The following is a 23,484-nucleotide window of genomic DNA, read 5'->3' on the forward strand; positions in this document are numbered from 1 at the left end:
TCAGGCCTAGGTGGTGAGGTGATTATAGTAATAAATAGGGTGATCAGGATAGATCTTGTTGAGAAGGTAACGTGAACAAAGACTTGAAGGAGGTAAGGGGGTTAGCCAAGTGGATGTCTGGGGGAAGGAGAGTCCAACCAGAGAAAAAGCTTAAGCAAAGATCCCCAAGATCTTTTCCCAGCTTATTGGGGAAAAGCAAGAAGGCCAGTGGCTAGAAAGGAGTGAGTGAAGTAGAGAGTGGGAGTTGCAGAGGTAACAGGGAAGGATAGATCCTACAGGGCACTGCAGGGCATTGCAAGGACTTTGACTTTTGCTCTCAGTAAGCCAGGAAGCCATTGCAGGGTTTTTGGCACACGAGTGATGTGACCTGACTTACATTTTAAAAGGATCACTTTGGCTGCTGTATTAAGAATAGACTGTACCAGGGCAAGGATAGAAACAACAAAGACCGGTTAAGAGGCTATTGCAGTAATCCAGGCAAGACATTGCTGATTCTGACCAGGATGGCTGAGGTAGAAGAGAGAAAAATGGTTAGAGTCTAGATATATTTTGAAAGTACAGCCAATGGGATTTCCTGGCAAAATAAATGAAGAGTGTGAGGGAAAGAATTCGAGAATGACTCCAGAGTTTTTGATTATGCAACTAGAAGGATGGCGAAAGTTTCTGTTGAGTTTGAAAGTAAGATTGGGAGTGGTGTCTCCTGTGATGAATCTTTGTGCCCATTAGACAATGAGATGTCTCATAGGCATTTGGATGTATGAGTATGACAAGGTAGACATTTGGGAGTTACCAGCACATAGGTAGTATTTAAAGTTATGTGTAGATAGAAAGGAAGACCAAAGACTGAGGCTGGGTACTTCAACATGAAGACTGAAGAAGAGGATAAAGCATAAGAAACACAGGAGAAACCACTGAAGTCAGGAAAAACTTTATTGTTTTTTTTTTTTTTAAGATTTTGTTTATTTATTCATAGAGACAGAGAGAGAGAGAGGGAGAGGCAGAGACACAGGCAGAGGGAGAAGCAGGCTCCATACAGGAAGCCCAACATGGGACTCGATCCCGGGTCTCCAGGATCACACCCCAGGCTGCAGGCGGCGCTTAACCGCTGCACCACCGGGGCTGCCCCGAAGTCAGGAAAAATTTAAATGTGTGTGTCTTGCAGGGTGAATGAAGAACATGTTTCAAGGGGAAAAAGTGATTCGGTAAAATTCTGCTGATACCTCTAATAAAATGAAGACCCAAAAATTAACCACTGGATTTATCAAAAAGGAATAATAGAGATAAACTGGGAGTACTTCACACATGGTAGGCATTTTTTTTTTTAAGATTTTATTTATTTATTCATGAGAGAGAGAGAGAGAGGCAGAGACACAGGCAGAGGGAGAAGCAGACTCCACACAGGGAGCCCGATGTGGGACTCGATCCTGGGGTACCGCCCTGAGCCAAAGGCAGATGTTCAACCACTGAGCCACCCAGGCGTCCCATGTAACCCATGGTACGCATTTAAGGGATGAAGAAAGTTGTGTTAGTGATTCAAAAAGATAAAAGGCAAAATAGGGAGAGAAACTAGCTACAAGCTCAATTTTGGATGTATGTTGACTTTGAGAAGGTGCTGGAACACTGAGATGCGGAAAAATGATGTTTAGAGGGCATTCAAAATGTGCATGATGGTGCCATGCAGTTTCAGAAGGAAGGGATCTGGATGAGACTAAGATTAGGAGGTAAAAACAAAACCCTAAGATAACAAGAATCAACCTATTTTCATCTACTTAAGCAGAGGCAAGAGTACCTTTTTTTGGTTGCAGATGTTAAATCACGTAGATCACACAGAACCTTTGAGCAGGACCTTTTCTTCCATGAGAAGGAGAAGAATGGGTTGGGACAGCTGAGAAATCAATCAAACATTTGAGTTAGCATCAAGGTGTTTGACAAGAAAGGGAAGAATGTATTTTTCAGAACCTCACTGTCCTTGTAAGGCTCCTCAGGGGTCTGGTCACTAAAAGCAAGAGTGTGCAGATTCTTCCTCATGAGCTCATAGGATCAGGAAGAACCAAGGTATTGGCTGCCACTGACCATTCACACAAGTCTTAGTCAACTTTGCTTTGGCCATTATAAGCAATTCCAAATGTAAGGTGCATGGAACTTGGCTGAGCAACTCTGCATTTGCTTCCTGTCTGAAGTCGGCTATAGAAAAAGTAAACCATTCAGGAAAAATACCTCCCCGTTTTCTTGAGATCCCACAGATTTCCCTTGTGTGGAGATCAGTGCCATCTCTGTTACCTCAGACCACCTTTCGAACCATTTTCTACTCTTTGCTGGCAGACTCGGACCTGGAAGAAAACTATGTTGCTGCAGTTACGGATCAAAGAAATTTGTTTCTATTCAAATCATTGCAATACCTGATTTTTCTTCACATTTTTTACATTTGGATTTGAAAACATGCTGCCCTTTGCTAGCTTAGTATGAGGCAAGAACTCAGAAACTTTGGGTTACAAAAATTATTCCAAAACGTTCCATTGAAACAGCTCACTTCTACAGTCTCATGGTACACTTTGGAACCTTAGTATTTCTTTTATTAGCCTCAGTTGATTCTTCTGAAATAAAAGCAATACCTTAAAAAATGTTGGTACCACAGATCATTAAAAGTAAATGAACAGTGATAGCACACAACTGCGTATTATTTGCTACATGCTGGGTACTGTTCAAATCTCTTTACATAAATATTAACTCATTTAATCCTCAGACTCTATGATGTGGGTCTTATGGTTATCCCCACTTGATAGATGAGGAAATCTGAGGCGCAGAGAGGCTCAGTAACTTGACCCGTGTCACAGACCAAAAAAGTTTGGATGAACTGGGGTTTGAACCCAGGCAGTCAAGCTCTGAGGAGACATACCTGTCCCTCTTTATCCTATCCTCAGGCATTGACTCAGTACTAGCTAGCAGACCCTTGTTTACTCTGACTCTGCATTTGTCCCCATATGGAACATCAAGAGTTCTCCACAGCACACAGATCTAAACCCCTGCCCAAATTGCACCCCAGCTGTGCTCACTTTGCACTGACTTGTGTGTATGTGTGTGTATATATATATATATATATATATATTTCAATGTCACCTCTTAGCATTCTATGTCACAATTCTTGGTTGACATGTTTGCCTCCCCCTCCCAATCACAAACTCCTTGAGGACAAGGGTTGTGTCTTTCTCCCTCTTTCCCAGCACCTAGAACACCACATGGCTCGAAAAGTCACAGAAACTGTGGAGATGGCAATTTCCTGGCACACGTTCACCTGCCATTCTCCTGTGGCAGAGTCTCTGTTAGATACTGGCTGTCTCTTGCTAAGGCCAGATGTGGCCTCCAAATCCTCCTCAATATACCCCTCAAGGCAGCCGCTATAATTCAATAAGAGATGGCATGTGAGCTGAAGCCTGTCTGCCCACCCTGCCATAAATGTTTGCTGAACAGTAGGAACTTAATAAATTTCTGGGCTCACTAGGCAGATGTTCATGAAGTTAATGAATTTCCAAAATAAACGAGAAAACGTCCTTGGGAATTCACTAACTATTTGGTGATAATATTGATCATTTAGCCTTCTGTCATTATCCTCATAGTGACATTTATCGTTACTCTTTTTTTGCGTGGCTTATTTTACCAACTAGGTCCCAATACTAACAGACTTTTAATAACACACTGTGATCGTGATTGTGGAGGTGGTTATATGAATTTATTCCTGTGAAAAAATGCACTAAGATTGCACACAAATTTGTAATGGTACCCCTCCGTACCACCCCAAAAATCTGTGTACAAAGCTGCTGAGTCAGGTCTATAGTCTCGTTAATGTTGATTTCCTGGTTTTGATAATACACTATAGTTGGATAAAATGTCACCTTGTGGGGAGTCAGGAGAGATGGGTACATGAGACCTCTCTATGTAGTATTTTTGCAATTTCTTGTTAAATCTATAGTTATTTCAAAATTAAAAGTTAAAAAAACTACTGAGGCACCCAGTGCCTGGATGTTGCTTGGGCTTTGGCCTTCCAGGAGCATGAAGGGTCTGTCCATTTTTGGGAACGATGGTTGCTAGGCCCCATAAAGCCAACACCTGGAAAAAAAACTACTCCAGCAGGCAAGGTGAGGAGTGAGGGTGATGTAGATCTCAGGGAAAGTGATTCCTTTGGGAACCCCTGATCAGCCACTGGGAAAAACCCCTCCAAGTCCATTGATTGACTGCTTCTGCCAGGGTCAGCTGCTTCAGAGATACCTGTTTGGTTCGAGGAATGCTTTGCCCTTTGCCCTTCACATTTTCTTACAAGACCAGCAGCCACTTTAAGCTATTCTAGTCAGCTTGCAAAAAATTATCAGAACCCAGATATTCAAGGGAAGGCGAGACACCACACAGCTTTATGTAGGCCTGACAAGAAGAGAGGTCTTGCGTGTGGCCTCTTGGAAACTGAAAAGGGCAAGGGATGCCTGGGTGGCTCAGTGGTTGAGCATCTGCCTTTGGCTCAAGTCATGATCCTGGGGTCCTGTGATCGAATCCCACATCAGGCTCCCCAAGGGGAGCCTGCTTCTCCCTCTGCCTGTGTCTCTGCCTCTGTGTGTGTGTGTGTCTGTGTCTCTCGTGAATAAATAATAAAGAAATCTTTCAAAAGAAAGAAAGGACATGGCCTACAGATCCTGATTCTTTTTCACAGGCTACAGGTCTTCCCCGTCCTAAACCACTAATGTCATATAAATAAATCTTCATGGAATTATTTTGTCTTTTACCAACATACTTTCTGGTTGGAAAATTTCTTCCTCCCCCAAACCTAGCCAACCTGGCATGTAACTGAAAAATTCCATTATTTCCTTAACCCCTCATTTGCTCTTCAAAGAGGTAACTCTAGTTGCTGTGCTTCCTTGGAGAAGCATTTATAACAGCTGGCATGATATATTTTTAGCTTCAGCTTCCTTTCCCTTCAGAGGAAACTTTTTTAAGCATGACACTGGCCTTCCTGATACTACAGTGTGAAGGTGGCTTGGTGAGATCTCAGAGGACCTGGTATTGTCACTACCTAATCATCCCCTTCGACGAGTCCAGAGGTTTTACAGGACTGCTCTTCCTTACCATGCTTCATGTTTATTTTCTGGGGCAATAGTCAGAAAAACACTATAGTAAGCAAGAAGTCTGCTCGTTTATTGTGAGTCAGCAGAGATCCCACTGCTTGGGAAAAGTCAAAGGTTTTCATGGACTCCATATGCCTTGGGTCATGAGGCTGGGCCATCCGCCTCCTATCCAGGAGGATTTTCCTTAGACTCTAATTACAGTGAGGGTTATCAAGTGCTAGGTGAACTACAGAGGGAGGCAGTTGTGTTCTAATTCTCTACTGTAATTCAAAAATAGGATGGATTCAGGTTGGAATAAATGACTGAGACTGGACTAGCCTGCAAGAGGGAGGGAAGGAGGAAGAGATGAACAGCATGGCTTCTTTAAGACTTTCTTGAGGCCTGTAGTCTTATGATTTCTATTATTTCACAAGATTTAAAGTCATAGTCTAACAGTGGCTGCTCCATCAAAAAAAAAAAATTGGACAAGAAAACTTTTAATCTTGCACTTACTTTTTTTTTCTTTTCTCACTTTTAAGATTTCCAGGGACAAACTCAGGTTACACTGAAGAAAGATGTACCATGAATGTTGCTTAAATACACACAGACACACACACACACATACACACACATCTTTGACATCTTTAATATCAAGCAAATTAAACCCTTTAATTTCATGGTTTTAAGTGAGGGTAAATCTCAGTGGCAGTGCCTACTGGCAATTTGGGGTATATTTTCTGACTCATAAACACTGTGCATATCATCCTGCCACCCCCATTCTCAGTATTCTACTAGGTAAAAGAAAAAAAATGGTATCTGAGTACAGGAAATCTCAGGTATAAGTCAGTTAAGAGAAGGAGATGGAGATGCAAGGAAGACGGGGTTCCAAAATCTGGAAAATGCTATATAGAGTTTTTGTGGATTGGAGAAAGGCCGAAACTCCTAACATACCCTAGAGTAATCATTCTTTGCCAAAAGTCTGGACCATTTCCATAGACGAGTTCCATGGCTAGAATTAGAGGAGCCAATGAGAGCACAGGGTTTGCTTTAGAGATTTGTTTCACAGCCAGCCTTGCTGAGATGCATCCTTTCAGAAAGGCCCAGCAAATCCATATGGAGCTAAAAGATTCATAACAGATTATTTTATACTTCAGTCTTCTCTGCACAGGAAAATGTTGCTGTGCAAAGGGAATTATAAGGCTAAGCAGCATGTTAGATATTCAAGTTTAGGGTATAAATGATAAGGCAGTGTCTGTCAAGATCAAGAATGGGGCTTCAAAGTCAGATGTTTGGTTTTCACTTGCAGCTCCTCCAATGACTAGGTATGTGGTGATGGCCAAGTTTTTTGGCCTTGATAGCTCCTGTCTTCATCTGTGAAATGGGAATAAATTTCAGTAAGAGACCTCTTAAATGAATTGATCAGGATTGGTAGTTGAGGGATCCCTGGGTGGCGCAGCGGTTTGGCGCCTGCCTTTGGCCCGGGGCGCGATCCTGGAGACCCGGGATCGAATCCCATATCGGGCTCCCGGTGCATGGAGCCTGCTTCTCCCTCTGCCTGTGTCTCTGCCTCTTTCTCTCTCTGTGACTATCATAAGTAAATAAATAAAAATTTAAAAAAAAAAAAAAAAACTTAAAAAAAAAAAAAAAGGATTGGTAGTTGATGTGTTGATTGTAATAGCTGTTTAAAACAGGGAATCATTTTTTAAAAAAGGAATAAGACTGTAAATATTAACTTGAAGTGTGGATACATACATTCATCTGCTGTTTTTGTATAGAGTAATGGACCTTTCTTTGAGGATAGGTTCCTGACTGTGGCTGCTCTTTGTCTTTCCTGCATAATTCACACCCATGATGCATTATTGTCTGTGATATCTTCAAAATGGAAGCAAGAATTTGAAGACATTTGCGAAAAAACAATCAGTTGTTTCTGGATGGTGGTTTTTTTTATTTTTTTTTATCATTTAGCTTATAGTTTTCTCGGTGAATTCAACAGTAGATTTTTAAGCAAAACAATGACTATTTCTAAAGCATGTAACAAAGTTTTGTGCAATTAACTCTCATAATTCATATGTCATCATTTGTATACTTTTTAAATGACATTATTACAATAAGTACAACTGGCATAAACAGGTTTAGGAACAAGGTTCAGTGGATTCTTGGTACACCTGCAGGTTCTAGGGTGGGAGCAGAAGTGCACAATTTAAGATTTGAGGAGTTGATGTATCGGGGACATCAGGAAGTAGGCTAAAGGGAAAATACTGATTGGTCTAGCAAGTTGGTTAAATGAAAATGAGTTGAGAGCTACTTAGGGTTGTTGTGAGGATTTAATGAGAAATGTATGTAAAGTGATTGCCAGTAGGAGATGCTCAACAAAAAAATAGCCCTTATTATTATTATTTCTGCCCTGGTTGCTAATGTGGATACAGTAAGGGTTGCTACTTTTCTCCAGGCTAGGCTTTGCAGTAAATGAGGATGGAATAGGCTCCCTAGGGCAGCCCTATGACAAAGCTCTTCCTATATGCTAAATTGAAATCAAGATGCTTTGACTCAGCTCCATAAAGAGCTGGCCTTCCACAAATATCAGTATTCCCATAAGAATTGTTCCAGTGATGTATCTTACTAACTGACTTAAAATGGACCAGAAAAAAGAAAAAGTAAAGAGTAAGGTAAAAAAAATTGGTTGTTGCTTCCTTGGGATCCATTGCTAACAGGAATAATTTTTTTAATCAGTGATAAGTGTAAGGCTATTATTCAAATTTATAAAAATGATCTTTAAGGAAAAGAATTGGATTTGTGAGAGACACATGAGGCCACACACACAGATACAAGCCAGGAAAGTATGGCTAGTCCCAAGAGTTTAAACCGTCTGGAAGAAAAAGAATGTGCCATAGTGAAAAGAGCAGCAGGTTAGGGAAGTCACCTCACTTAAGAGTGTGTGATCTCGCACTGTTGGGTACTCCCATATCTTCACAAAGACACCAGGTTGGATGACCCCTAAGAACCCTTGTTAGTTCTTTCATCCTATGCTTCTAAGGTAGAAGCTGATGAGTACACGTTGCTGTTACATTGAGGTGAGCAAGAGAAAGAGGATACTATGCCACCTAACGTGCTGGGCTGGTATAAGAGCATCGGGGCCTGCCTGCCAAAGCCAGGGGGAGGTTCCCCGGCTATACTCGGCATTAACTACACGCTTGGTGAGAACCTGATAACGATTTCAGTTCCTGTCATTGTTGAAAGAATGTGAACACCAGTAACTGCTACCTGGAGTGTGGAACTGAAAAGTCTGGCAGACAGGGGGTGCAGGAGAACTACTTTTTACTTTACCTTTTGAAGTGAGTATCCTGTTCGTGCCATGTATCACCTATTAAAAATAAAAAAAGATATAAAATGAAAAGGATAATGAAGATGTTGGTGAAGAAAAAGGGAAAAAAGATCTCCTAAAAGAAAAGGCAGGGTAATTTAGCCTGGAGTTGTAAGGCCAGATAGGGAGTGAGTTGATCATTTAGAAGGATATTAAAGTGTGTTAATAGGAAAGGCACAAAAAAAAAAAAAAAAGGAAAGGCACTATCATGAGTTCCTTGGTCTCTGCCATATAGAAGGAAAAGACGATTGGCAACAATTCTAGCTAAAGATCTTGGTGATGATGAGACCCCAGAGCACATTACGATTACAAATGTGGGTTTGCTATCCTTTCTGGGTTAGAGAGAACACATCAGAGGATCGACGGGTTCAGTTGCATGGCACCTGCATCACAGGCCACCTGAGAGCCACTCTTGCTTTGTGATTGTGGCATCGTCTTGATGAGATTCTTTGGGGGAGAAAAGTGGACTGTTTGAAGATTCTTTGTTTTCAGAGATCTGGTAAACATTTGGCATATTACTGGTCTTATTCCTGTGCCGTTAAGTCAAATATTTCCACAATGGAAGTGGGCATGTTACACTTTGGGGCTCCGCATCCAAAGCTATTACCCATTTTGTATTAACACACACACACACACACACACACACACACACACCAACAACTTTTGCAATACCTAAGTCAAAATAAAATTAGACATGTCTCTCTCAGTGCCAGTTCTTGAGGAGCAGTCTCTGAGTGGCATCAGTGGATGGTGACAGCACCTGACACTATCTCACAGAGCCCAGAAGTTCAGCTTCTCAGCAAAAGAGGGATAGTGGTGGCAAGGATTAAGACACTGAGCATACTCTTGTAATCTATCACTAGTATCAGAGTGAAGCATAAGGGAGAGAACATACCATATAGACAAGTCTCATTTACAAGGTGGGTATATTCTTCAAAGTTGCCTGAAATGACCTTTATTTGAATCAAATCATTTTTCCATCGACTAAAACCATGATTTGGGGTATACATTATCTTGGTTTCTAATTAATCTTAATTGGCAGGAACTCTTAAGATCAGGTTAAAGTCCTCAGTTCCTGTGATTTTTCTATCAAAGTTAATAATCTATAAGTATTTTAAGATAACAAATTACTGAAAGGATTTTATGGGGCGATTTTTTTATTTTTTTGGCATTGTGTATAATAGTCCTCTAGTCAACTGGAATTCTTTAGGTGACTTTTTTTTTGTTTTGGTTTGCTGTCTCTAACAAGTCACATTTGTATGGTGTTGGATGGGGGGCAAGGGGTGCCCACCTGGGCTAAATCCCACCTGGGCTGCATTTCTAAATGCAGAGAGTGCAGTCTTCCCCAATTCTTTAAGGAACTAGAGACAGAGCTTGCTGAGGAGTGATGTTGACAGGAGGGCTTGGCTAGAATAACGCCTGAGTCTGTATCCACTGGGTGCAGTGGGAGTACATTCAAGACTGCGGCATGCCTGGGAAGTTGGAAGAGTTGGGGATAGTCATTAGGCCTCAGGGAACTAGGCTGTAAGGAAGGGAATTATTCACATATGTTCGTCATTATCCAAGAAATTATTCTGTGCCTGTGATATTGTTTTTAACTGCTAGGTTTAGCCAGATAATTTAAATATCCCAACTGAATGTTCTATATTACTCTAAAAGCCAGAGCTCACTGTAAATATAATAATGGCATCTTTGGGTAAAAATGACCACATGTGTGCATTTGTTGACTTTTGGCATCGTAGCTCCAAATCCCAAAGTGCTGTGTGCTGAACTTCAAAGTCAGGGTTTTGGTTCCTCAAAGTGTCTCTACTTGGGGTGTGAGCTGAGAATGTGATTAAGGCTAGCCAGTCCCTAAGGCTGGATCTGAGCTGCAGATTCTAAACTCAAGGTAGTTTGGGTGCACAGCTCACTGTTGTTAAGGAATAAGAGTTGTCAATACTCGGAGAGGGTAGAAGCCTTGGAAGCAAATGATGTGTTGCTTGAAGGTTTTCTTTTCAATCTATGAAATTTGTGAAAAAGAATTGGAAGCTTTGTATGGTCACAGTCCTTTCCCTAATTTTCTGTGGGTGATATCTATCTCTCTCTCTCTCTCTCTCTCTTGCTAGAGACAGCTGCATAATTTTTATCTGCTTTTAGAGTTATTCTCTTGCTCCTCTTCCCCCCACTCAATCTGTATGCAGTTCCGAGAGCAGGCTAATTATGGGGTACTGGAGAAGCAGTTGCTCAGAGAAAAAGCTATCTTTGAGCATTCAACTGGGACGGCTTGATGCCGAGGTCACACTCGTGACCCTCTCTTCATTCACGTCCACGCGTCTGCATGGGAACTGCCTTCCATCCTTGTGCAATTGCAAGAACAAACTTTTTAGAAAGGTCAACACAAGAAATAAGTGCTTGCTCTGAAATGACAGAGCGAGCAGATTTCATGTTTACCTCCTGAGTCTTCACTCTGGAAAGATGGCCACAAAGTGGCCAAGAGAAAAGAGAAGTTTCTTTCTTTAACCAAGGAGTTGGATTTTTGGCTGCCCTTGCAGTGGCTTAGGAGCAAGATGCTTTATCCACTCAGGGGTCAAACTCTCAAACTGGTATGACTCCAAGCAAAGGGGCTGCTAAAATTCCTTGACCCAGGAGATTGCTTTTGGTTGCAGGTTGGTGTTTATTCAACTGCACTTCATCATCTTAAGTAAATGGTTTACTTCCAGAAATCTTCCTACCCTGTGACCACTCTGCCACTCTAAATGGTATGGACTGAGAGAAACAAAGCACTTGAAAGGGTAGTTTATTAAGAATCCTGATTTTGGAGGGAAAAAAAAAAGAATCCTGACTTTGGGAAAGAAGGATGCAGAGGAACGCCTTTTTTGCCTCCCTCTTTTAGATCAGCTTAACTCAGCCCTGTGGAATCATCCAGATTGGCAAAGATTTGAATGGGCCCTTGGCTGAGCCATTGAAACTCTAGAAAAAAACCTGCTTGATACCCATATTTCTCTTCAACTTAATGAATCTATAGAATCCCAATGCCAAGCCTGCCCCGTTGAAACTTTGGTGGAATTTCCACCTCAAACCAGTTCATGATGATTGTGAGGAATCCCTAGAAGTTCTAGGCCTGTCACAGAGCAGCATTGGGGGATCTTCCTTTTGTGCTGGAGAAATTTGTTTCTAGGATTGAAGGGAGAATTGGGGCAAATGACCCAACACTTCTCAACATTCCCTCCTTTGTTATACTCTGGGGAATTCAGGAACTGGCACTGGTTGCACAGATCTGGCAAGGTCGCTAATATACTAGGTTACCGAATCAGAGTCCAGAAAGATCTCAGGCAATATCAGTTATGGTTCAGAGCACATGCTTTGGAGTCAGACCAACCTGGGTTTCAGTCCCAATTCCACTGACTACTAGCTTTGTGGCCTTGGAGAAATGCCTTAACCTCTCTTGGCCTTGATTTCCTCATATTACAAAGAGGGGACTAATCGTCATCCATGAGTGATTGTGAAAGCCGTCTGAGTGTTTTTTTCTTGAAGATATTGCTCCTGGAGACTTCTAGCATCCTACTTCAGCCCCGGTCTAAAATCTTGTTCTTCATTTTTTTTTTTTTAAGTTAAATTTAAGTAGGCTCCACGACCAATGTATACCTTGAGCTCACAACCCTGAGACTAAGAGTCGTATGTTATACTGACTGAGCCACCAGGTGCCCCTAAAACTTGTTCTCCTTCAGTTCTAGGAATTTTTTTCGAATCTTAAAAATATTTTCTTCTCATTCATTCTCTGCATTCTCTTTTTTAGGAATTCCTTTTAATCACATAATAGCTCCTCTCTAATGATCCTGTGATCTCCTTAGCTTTTCTTGTCCTATTTCCATCTTTTTGTTCTGCTTGCTGGATGATTTCTAAAACTTTATCTTCCAAACCTATTATATAAGGTTTGATCTCTGCTATCACATTTTCAAATTGTAAGAGTTCCTTTCTTGTTCTTTGCATGTTCCTTTTCTTATTGCATACTGTTCTTGTTTCATGGGTACAAAATCTTTGCTAAAAGCCCTGAAGATGTGACAATGAGTGTTGAGTGTTAGAGTCTTTTTGTCCTCCCAACACTGCTTCCTTATAGTTTCTTTTTCTCTTTGTTTTGGACCCTCTCAGGTGAGTCTTTTCATTGAATGGGAAGGCAGTAAAAACTTATATGTGTGCATTTTACCACAGAGAGATCAGGTAGGCATGTGGCCTGGCTGCTTTTGTTGGGGGTTCATACAAAATACCAGTTATAATTATTTTCTCAAGGACCAGTCCATTTCCCCTAGAGAAATCCTTTGTCTCTTCCTGGAAGATTTAGGCCTGGCTGCCAGGGTTCTAAGTGCTTTTAGGAGAAAGGTGCTAAGATGATAGTCACTTGGTTTTATGGGGTGGGGGAAAAGAATCTAAGGGTCTTCTTGTGTCTTAGATATACTTTCTACCAGGACACCTGGGTTACTTAGTGGTTGAGCATCTGCCTTTGGCTCAGATCATAATCCCAGCGTCCTCGGATTGAGTCCTGCATCGGGCTCCCTGCATGGAGCCTGCTTCTCTGTCTGCCTGTGTCTCTGCCTCTCTCTCACTCTCTCTCTCTCTCTGTCTTTCATGAATAAAGAAATAAAATCTTTTTTTAAAAAAAAGATATACTTTGTACCAAACCTCCTATTTTGGCCCCTCCCTGCATCCCTGCCTTTAAAGGTACCTGGTCTCTGAGTCCAGAACTTCTTGGGACTTCTGTAGCATGAATGGTCATACTTCCCCTCCCTGTGGACATACATGTCACCTTTCTTTGGTCTCCCAAGTCAGTTATCCCGTGTCCTTCTGTTTCCAGCTTCCAAAATATTGACTCACTGTCTTCTCCTGTCATCTCTCCTGAATTCTTTTCCTTATGGGTTTATGCGTTTGCTGTCATTTTAGTGCATTTCCAGAAAGAACAGAAGAACATCTGCATCAATTGGAAGTCGATTTTAATTTGTTTACTTGTTTATGATCAGTCTCCTATACTTGAATATAAGTCCCAGGAAGTCAGGGGCCTGGTCTTGTTCACTGCAGTATTCCTATTGTCTGCAGTGCTGCCTGGCATATCACAGATGTTGAATAAATACTTATTGAATTAATGTATGCATGAATGAATGACATGTAATGTAGATCTCTTTGTACAGTGCCTATTTCCCACTAAAAAATAATATCTTACCCATAACTATTTCTATCTTTGAGAATTAGGCAGTGAAATAAAACTTTATGCTACTCATAGCCATTGATTTTAAATGGAGATAAATCTGCTTTTTTTTCTTAAGTTCTTTATTTACTTTTTAAAAGTAATCTCTATACCCAAAGTGGGACTTGAACTCACCACCCCAAGATCTAGAGTTGCATGCTTTTCTGACTGAGCCAGCCATGCACCCCAAATCTGCTTCTTTTAAATTAAAATCTTTAATGGGGACCATCTAAAATATATTTTCCTTGGCCTAGAACTTCCTATTCAAACTTGAACTTTTCCTAATAGTGATCTTCCTACCATAACTCGGGATAACTAATAGGATATTGGCTGTTTCTGTTAAAGCAAGGGCTGCATTTGGATGCTAAGAGCCAGGGTAGAAGGATTCCTGGAACTTGAGCTCAGTGTTTCTCATTTACGATGAAACCTTCAGCCGGTCAACCATCTTCCCTCAGTTTCCACTGTCTTACTTGGGGACTAGACCATGGAGACAGAAATATTGATTAAATGATCCCTAATGGTTTTTTCAGGCTCTAAAATGAGTTTCTGCAGATCTACTAATTATAAAGTGTCAATGAATAATAAATAACCAGCTTTAAGGCCCAGGTCAGACAATAGTGGCATCCCAGGGGAAATGCGCAATCTTTTCAAATGACAAATCAGTTGATTCATTAGATAATTAGGTATATAAATGATGGCTTCTAGGTCTGCCTACATATAGATATCCCAGCTGCAAACCTCTGCATAAATTTATTGTCGTAATTAAAACCATGAAATTAAAGAAATACTACTCAAACTGATGAACGGGATTAATTGTGGTAGGGACAGAAGTCTTCCACAGGTGAAGACTTTGATTAAAGAAGGTGTTGCTTTTTCTAGTCCACAAACAATATTTGATTTCACATCAGTGGTGGCAATCTTTCTGACCAGTTAGGCAAAAATGAGAGGGCCCAGTGGCACGTCTGGCGTGGTGGATGGCTAAACAGTGTAGACAGCTAGTAGGAGAAGAACAGATGCTCAGAGTGCCCAGACCTGGAAAATGCTGATACAGTGTGAAGATGCAACAGCCCTGGTTCTGGAAAAATCCCGATGCATATGATCGATTTTTGGAGGTCCCAGTTCTTTCTGTGTTTGGGTTATACTGTTTATGCTGTTGTAAAATCTGTAGTTCTTGGCAGTTGGGTTCTGCAGTGTATTAGTCTGGTGCTAAAAGAGGGATTATCTGTTTTCCATCACAGATCTATTATTCAGTTCTTCTTTATCAATGACATTGATATGAAGACTAACCGCTGATATAATATGAATGACGAAGACCAAAAACATCAAGGCTGTGTAGTCTTAGCTTCAGTATCAACTTTATTGAGTGGCCTTGGACGGTTGCTGTATCTCTCTAAGCTTCTGATTCTGTAACTGATAAAATGCGGCGGGGAGGGGTACAAGGAGAGGAGAGTAGGGTGCGCATTAGATGATTCCTAAATCATATTTTTAAATTCCCTTCCTGGTTTAAAGTTCTGGAATTCTGAGATAATTAGGGAGTAAATAAATGAGGAAACAAATTGCAGTATTATACCTTCTGATCTCCTGAAAATATTTTTTGGAGGAAGATCCCAAGAAATGTCGCACCACCATTAAAATTCCATCAGGACCAACTCCACTGGGCACCTAAACAAGAGCAACATCTTCTTTTCAATAAAACGTTGGCATTGCTCTTGACCAGTTCTCCTGAGGTCTTGCCTCAGGAATGAAAAGTTCTATATCTATCCCTTCAGTGTTCACTGGTGAGGCAGTGTTCACTTCAGGGGAATCATTTTTGAAGCATAGCTTTTCCTTTAGGGAAACATTGTGGTTATCTTACTTCTCTGAAGGAAAAAAAAAAAAAAAGAACTAGGTTGTTTCTCTTAAGTCTGGGGCTCCTCCAGCATTTAATTTAAAATGAAAAGATCCTGGTTTGGCTTTTTTATGCAGATGATTGCCTGACTCTGCCCTCAGACCACCCACACAAGACCAAAACCATAAGCTTTGTGAGTCATTTGGGGAAAGCCCAAATGGAAAAAAGATACTTTCCGTGTTGTTGAGCAGGTGATTTCTAATTCAGTTATAGGGAATCTTCATGCCTCTCAGATTCATGGATTTTAAATGATTGTATGGAATAACTAACTTATATCCAAGGAAACAACATGCACATTTATTTACCATGGAAGCAAGAGAGAAGAGCTTTTTTGACTTTCATAAATATCCTGCTACTGTCATTCTAAAATGGAGGGCCGGGATTCAGAGAGGCAGCTTGGTCCTGGTATATTACCGCCTCCTCAAAAACTCTCATTAGTCCTTGAGATACTGTGGTGAATTAATTGAAATTGAAATCATCTAAAATGTTTACTTTTTTCTGTGCTTCTTCACCTTCATGCAAAGTGTTACTTAGAATATTAGCACTGCCTTACAGCTCCTAGCTGCTGTGTGCTTCTCACCATAGCAGGTGGTGGCTTAATACAGAGTAGGAGGTACTGATTGCATCTGTGCAGCCCTGTCTCCTGTTATACTCTCCTCAACATCTGTAGCCCTAGTGGCTAGTACAGTGCCCTGTGCATAGAGATACTCAGTGTTTGTTGAATGAGGAGGTTAGCTTAAACTCTTTTCCCAGGAAAGGAACAACTCCCTTTTCTTTCATTTCAAAAGCAGTTTTCCACATATCATCACAGTGGGTCTTTCTTGATCATCCTTTCTAGTGCCCAGCATATGCTCAGCATACAGGGCAGATGCTTAGCCAATATTGGATGGATGGATGGATGGATGGATGGATGAGGATGAGACAGGCAGCATGAATGAGATCCCACAGCAACTCTGGAAAAGTAGGTAGAAGAGGTATTACCATTGTTAGAACTATATTCCACATAAGATCCTGAGACACTGAAGAGCCAATGGACTTGGTCAGGGTTTTGGAATTTAATGTTCACGTTAAGAATGAGAGAGACTAAGGCTACAAGTTTTTTCTGCCACAAGAAGCAGTGGAATGTTGGTCATAAGAAGGCAGGCTTGCAAGTCAGAGAACCTAGATTTTGAACCCCAGCTCTTGCCCCTTCCTAGCTGTCTGATCTTTGACAAGTTCTGCACCTCAGCTTCCTGTCTGTAAAATTTGTCTTGGGACGGGATGGAGAGAGTGGAGTAATGATAGAACCTACCTCCAAAGGCATTAAATGAAGACTACATGAAACAACATATTTCTATCTGTACCTGACAGTGTTGGCAAATGGTAGCTGGTGCTGCTGCTGTGCTCATTGCCATGTGGCCTCTTCTTCAGAGAATGAAGATGGTTCTTAAGGATGGGTCTTTTAAAGATTGCATTTGGGGAAATGACAGTATAGTACTCCCAGCATGAGGCCTGGGGCAGGTGAGAAAGAAGCAGAGTAAGGGAACAGGGCTTTCATTCATCCAGTTGCCCTTTCATGAGATCCTAAAATGTGCGGGGTGGGGGGTGGGGGGGTGAGAGCATTGGGATGAGCCAGGAGTGGGGAGGATGATATAATTTAATGCCTTCCCTTTACCAAAACCTCGCCTGTGGTAAGCAGCTGGCAGATGCTTTACCCTGACACCCTTGGCTGGCTGTTCAATTGGTATTACAAGACAGACTTTTAAAAACTATGCAGAAATGAATAATGTGGGGAAAATACCTTGTCCAAGAAAGGCACTGCATAAATATGCTAATAGCATTATAGAAGGTTGACTCAGGGAGGGGCTGAAAGATCATCCACAGAGCTGTAATGGCTTTTTCAAATGTTGTACCCTCAGCTTTTAGAGCATGGAACATGGTGGGCATTTAAACACATATCTGATGAATGAATTAATTAATTCACCTAGTCCATTCCCTTGTTTTGCATATGAAGAACCCAGTGTTATCCAGCCACATAATAGGTTCTTAGCTTGAATTTCTAAATATAATAGAGGTACTTAGAATTTTCAATAAGGATGTTAGGCAATCAGTGTTGCTTACTAATGTCAGGACAAAGAAAGAGAGTGTCTCATGAGGAGTTCTGGGCACTGAAATCTAATGATAATGACGATGATTCACATGCCCTGACCCTCCAGAAAATAGAAATGAAATGTGAACGCTAAAATATGTGAGAGGAGGGGGGCCTGGGTGGCTCAGTGAGTTAGGCATCTGACTCTTGATTTTGGCTCAGGTCATGATCAGAGGGTCACGAGATCAAGCCCTGCATTGGGCTCTGCTTGAGATTCTCTCCCTCTGCCCTTCCCCCACGTGCATTCTCTCACTCACTCCTCTCTCTATCTCAAAAATAAATAAATCTTTTTTAAAAAATGTGTGAGAGGAAAGGAAAAACAAAGTTGAGTCTGAATCAAAGGAAGAGGATTCTGATTAGGGCAGAGAAAAGTTTGTCAGTGTAAGGATTCTGGAAGAGCAAGGAAGATACTTTTTGTTATAGACCATGGTGGAAATTTATCTCTTGAAAATCTGTGAAACACCAGCAAGTAATCAGAGTATTTTTCATACTATACGTAAAAATGCTGAAAATTATCCATGAATGTCATCAGATTGGTTAGTACTTGAGTACTTCCATTAGCGGTGTTGGCTTACATTTGAGGTATTCCTACTCAGAAAACTAATAACTAATATTAGTTTGCAAAACCCTTTTATGTACATTAAATGATTTGACTTTGTCCATCAGTCCCATGATGTATCCTTTGATATCTAACATTGGGGTAAACTGAGGCACAGGAAATTTATATGACTTACTACCCAAATCCCAAATTCTTCTCACTTCAGCAGGCTGCTTTTTTGTGCAGTTGATGCCTATCCCAACATCAATAGAACAGGTGTCAAGCCAGCAGGTCAGAGCTGGCTATATATATAGGCAGTGTATCTTTACCTTGGATATGCACACAAATCACCTGTCTTCTTAAAATCAGATCCTGGTTCTGTAGGTCTGAGGTAAGGTGGGAGAGTCCATCCAGCCTTTCTGAGAGGAGGGAAAGATTCCCAGGTGATGCCAGTGGTGCTGGTCCATGGATCTAGAGCACAGTTTTTGCTGTTTGTGAATCAGTTATGCTTTCACCAGCAGAATTTCCAGACTTAGAAAAAAATGTGTTTAAAGCTTTCTGCAGCTTATTCATGTTGAGAGAGGGCCTCCAGCTGACCCCTGATCTTCTCTTCCTAACCTGCAAGAATGAAATGGCCACAGTAAGAAGCAGGCACTATTATTCAGAGTGAAAATGTGTGTGTGTCTAAGGAATCTTCAGAAATTTCTGCCCAGGTATCATTCAGGTTGGAATTCTGGAAGGAAAATGTCATTTATTTTACCTGGAGGGCAGGGCAAGAGTGATAAAATCCAGAGCTGAAGAGCTGGAGCAGAATTCTACATGTGAATCCAAAGCAAACAAGACTTGTTTGGTAGGAGAAGCAATGGTCTGTATGTTGTCTTTTAAAAGCCACTTGAAAAGGAAACAAGATGCCCATTCTTTGTGGGCATCTTATTAAGACCAGGCAGAAACGGCATCCAACCTTAGGAAGTTTGCAATGTCCAGAATGTGGGACAGAGTTTGGGAGAACCCTCGGGCAAAAAGATAGCCCAAGACAGTAGTTCTCAGCCTAGGTAGCCACTAGAAGTACTCTGGTGCATTAAAAAGTATGAATGCTCTGACCCCACTATAGGGATTGGAAGGGGACCTGGACATCAGGATTTTTTTAAAGGCTCCAGCAGGGTTGACTGTGTAGCCAAGGTTAAGAACCACTAGCCTAAGGCAAAAATGTGGTAAATGTGACAGAAATGTCCCAGGACGGGAAGTGGAGTGAAGAGTTTGTATCAGTATATGCACACAGTGAGTTCTTACTATTTACAATAGTTATGTTCTATAAAATCATCGTGAACACTGAATCAGCAAATCCTGAATCATTGCTTCTGAGGGAGATCCAGGATTAGGTTCCTGCAAGCCTCGCAACATTTTCATTGACCAATTGATACATAACTTTGCTTCATATGTGTTTAGACATCTTATGTCATATATTTGTTGATGCATTAATCTCAAACTCAAGGCCAACAGCATATAACTCAGGCCGGAATGAAGCTTATCTAATATACATGTTTTCTCTGTAAGGCACATCACAGCCTTCTTGCACTTAGGAACACCAGACAGCACCCCAGCACTACTGCATGTGGGGGGCCCTTTTACGTAGCAAAATCACCAAAGAAAAACATCAACGTGAGAAAAACATGGTGCTAAACATGTCTCAAAAAGGACACTCATTTACGGGGCAAGAGTCGATGACACAGGAAGGCAGAGGGGTGGCTGTTCAACCTCAGTTGGAAACATATGCATAAGGGACTCAAATTTTTTGCCACTCTGAGCACATCCATGAATGACCATGAAAATGCTACAAGTATCAATTTGAGGCCTACAGATAAAGTTTAGCAAATCAGTGAATTCACAAATATGGAATCAGTGAATACAGAGGATCAATGGTATATAAAACATGTAATAGGAGAACACAGGACACACTATACAGTTGTTGTGACAGGTGGAAGGGGACCCAGAAGTTGACAAGGAGCAAAGGGAGCTGACCTGTGGATCTGAGCTGGCCCTCTGGGTGCTGCCTAGCCCTCCTGATGGCCCTATGGCCCCTTTCTCTTTACTGCCGGATCCAGTCTCCAGACAGCCCTTCCCATCTCATCTCCAATAAGAAATGAATGCAGTTCGATTCCTGTCCGTAAACTAAAACAGTCCCAGGGACTGAATAATGCCATGAACCTTGTGCCTGCAGTGTCTCTGAAAGTCTTTTATTGCAGGACTGATTTATAATACCCAAATAGATGAGTTGAGTACAATTACGTAAATACTGTCTCTGGGGCAGAGAAGAACAGTACAGTTTAAGTGAAAAATGCAGTACCGAGTCAAAAATTCAAATCGGTATGTGTAATTACAGACCACAGTAAATCAATTTTACAAACACAGTACCAATATCACCACGTTCCAACACCCACAGGGGCTGGCTGTGACAGTTTGGAATCCAAGAAGATACTGAAGGTGAAGCAAAGCAGGAATTGGGATGGGTGAAACCTCAATAGCTTGTCTTGAATCACATGGTGATTCAATCAAATATAATTAAGAAGCCAGGAGAGCCTAAACCATCCAATTTCTAATTAACAAAAAAAAAAAAAAATCATCTAATTAGCAATGTAAGCTCAAATTGTGGGCTTTTTGAATGGTCATTTATGTGTATTATTACATTTGACATTTAGATTGAATGCTTTAATGAAAACAAGAACCAATTCCCTAATCAGTAAATTGCCCCGCGAGTCACAATGCTGAGAAACTCCAGTTCTCATTCTTCTATCAAGTAACTAAGTTAAGAATTAGGACCACATAATACATTCCTAATTATTTATCACCCTTCTCCTAACACTAGAAAGAAAAGAAAAAAGATTTTGCTTGATCAAGGCAAAGTTCAGAGTTTCACGCCCAGAGAAATCCTGGCACCAGTCACGCATTTGGCTGGGGCTGAGTTGAGGCCCCGATGGAAAGGATTTATGCATCTAATGATGCCAGTCCTTGCCTAATGAGTGCCATGACATTTAAGAGCCACATTGCCCTCTTATCTGGGAGCCTTTAAATTCCAGCAGCAGGCTTTGCCTGTGGTTCAGCTCAAGGCAGGAGTTCGTAGACAAGGTTTTAAAATATCTTTTGTTAGTCCCTTTCAGGAGATTGACCTGTTTCTCCTCTGGACAAGTGTTGCTAGCAGTGTCAAGATGTAAAAGGATACCCTGACGATTTGTTCAGTGACTGCTGTGGCTTTGGGACCAATGCTCTGAGTGGGGCTTAGTTGCTCAGTCATGAAACCCTGGCTGTTTGCAGTTCCATACTAGGATTGCTTTTCTGGTACCCATGCTCAGTTAGCAGCCCTGCCATTGTTAAACACAGGATGCAGATCTCATTTTGTAAATTTAAGAAGCACCTCCTGAATAGGCATGTGAGCAAAGGTAAGCATGCGAGCAGTTGACAATTTGATGGTTGTCTTTTAAGAAAGGGATAGGAGAAAAGTTTTGTCATCAAACATCTACTTTTCTGAGTTTCTCCACTTTCTTCCTTAAATACAACGACTGGGACATTTTTATGAATATATTGGAAAATGAAAAAGGATCTGTACCCTCTTAAATCCCCTCCTGGCCACTTGCTGGACTCAATGATTTACCCTACTTGGTGTCATAAAAATGATTCAAATTCTGAATCTCCATCTAAATTCATTTCTGGATTTCATCTCTTCAGTCTCTATGTGGGTAGAAATTCCACAGACAAGCCTCAGGGTTGAGTACATGTAGGTATAAATATAGACAGGAGGAGAAACAAAATGTAGGAAAGTAGAAGTTAACCCAGTATACAGAAACTTTAGAAGTGGTTGGGTTGATCCCACAGTCCCTTGGATTGGCTTAAGCATCTGCTTCAGTGGTGTCAAATTACTTCCATAGTTGATGTCATTGGTTTTGATAGAATGGAATGAGAGGATTTGGACAGTTTCCTTTTAGGACTGCTTGATTCGAAGTTAAACTTGTGAGTAAGAGTCAACCAATTTCTATAAAATGTATATATTGGCTTCTTGTCTAACTTATTTCATAAATAATGACAATATAAAGTCAAATAGCAGTTATCTAAAATAGATTTTCTACTGGATGACACCCAGTTTTGCCATTATAGAAACTGACAAAAGAGGACAAATGAAATGTACCAATGATTAATGCAGCAATAAAAGTCTGCCAAAAACATCCTAATTTACTTCTTAAAAGCCCAAATGTTTAAGTGATAATGTGAAGGCAGAAACATACATCTTTGCTCTGCCCAAAGGCTGAGCCGTCTGTAGAGTAATAAGAGCTGACATCAGTGACAAGGACTCGCATTATTGAAAAAGCCTCTCCAGGTGCTTTCCCTGCATCAGAATGCTTTCATTTCAATACTGTATAAAAATGAGATTTAATAGGGAAAAAGAGATTTAACAGTGTGTATTTGTCAACCTTGTTGTGATGTTCTTTGCGGCTTTATCTTCTTCCAGAGTCTCCATTTGTTTTGTTTTGTTGCTTAGGCAAGTGTACATTTTCTCTTTTCCTGAGAGTGTGTGGCTTCCTCTTTGGGCTTGTCGGGAACACCCCATCCAACAACCACATCTTTGCTTTGTAGCATGTTCTCTCTTCTTCCCCCAGAATGAGGTGGAGTCTGAAGCTGTTTGGGGGAGTCATCTTCTGGTGTCCAGATGTTGTAAGCACTGGTTTTCCAAACCTTTGAACAAGAAGCAGAGAGCAAGCATGCAGAGTTGAGGCATATAACCTAGATTTGCTTTTAATCTATTCCCTGAAGCAATGATGGCAGAGCATGTTAATTTTAACCTTAGTAATTAATAACTCCTCCCCTTCCCCTTTACACAAATCTGTACTTGGCCATAAATGTGACTGGTGTTGTCTTTTTTTGCATGATGTCACTGATCAAACACTCTGGTTTTGTTTTTTGTGTGTTTTTTTTTTTTTTTTTAATGTATTCTTGCAGTACTATTAATCTTTTCTTCCCCCAAAGATTCCCACTACAGGGCCTCAGATTACTGGTTGTGACACCACAAAACCAACTAAAGAAGAGGAATCCAGGGTCTAAGATCATTTCACCACTGAGCCTCTAAAATGTTGGCTTTTTTTTTTCTTAAGCAAATGCGTGGAATCATTCATACAAGTGGTGTTAACAGAACTCTACTCTTTGAAAATGGAAAGCCCTTAGTAGCAGTTCCTTAGATGCTCTGAAAGTACTCTCAAAAAATTCTTGGATGGCACCTGAAA

General features: G+C 41.0%; 2 protein-coding genes across 17 annotated transcripts in view; one reads left to right on the forward strand and one right to left on the reverse strand.

Moving 5' to 3' along the window:
- SAMD4A (sterile alpha motif domain containing 4A) overlaps nt 1-23,484 on the forward strand; it is a 215,390-nt gene that overhangs the window by 131,689 nt on the left and 60,217 nt on the right. The gene's annotated exons all lie outside the window — the stretch shown is intronic.
- LOC144320615 (uncharacterized) overlaps nt 17,144-23,484 on the reverse strand; it is a 62,622-nt gene continuing 56,281 nt past the window's right edge. For all 12 annotated transcript variants that reach the window (XR_013386230.1, XR_013386228.1, XR_013386222.1 and 9 more), the window contains 2 exons: nt 22,678-22,939; nt 17,144-18,835 (listed from right to left, as the gene is read on the reverse strand). Coding sequence is in view for 2 of the 12 variants with exons in the window: in XM_077909356.1 (XP_077765482.1) it covers nt 22,702-22,939 (238 nt within the window). In the remaining 10 variants the exon portion in view is untranslated. The remainder of the gene's footprint in view (nt 18,836-22,677; nt 22,940-23,484) is intronic.

Source organism: Canis aureus, chromosome 9 (genome assembly GCF_053574225.1).
Source record: "Canis aureus isolate CA01 chromosome 9, VMU_Caureus_v.1.0, whole genome shotgun sequence".
In the NCBI taxonomy this organism is placed as follows: domain Eukaryota; kingdom Metazoa; phylum Chordata; class Mammalia; order Carnivora; family Canidae; genus Canis; species Canis aureus.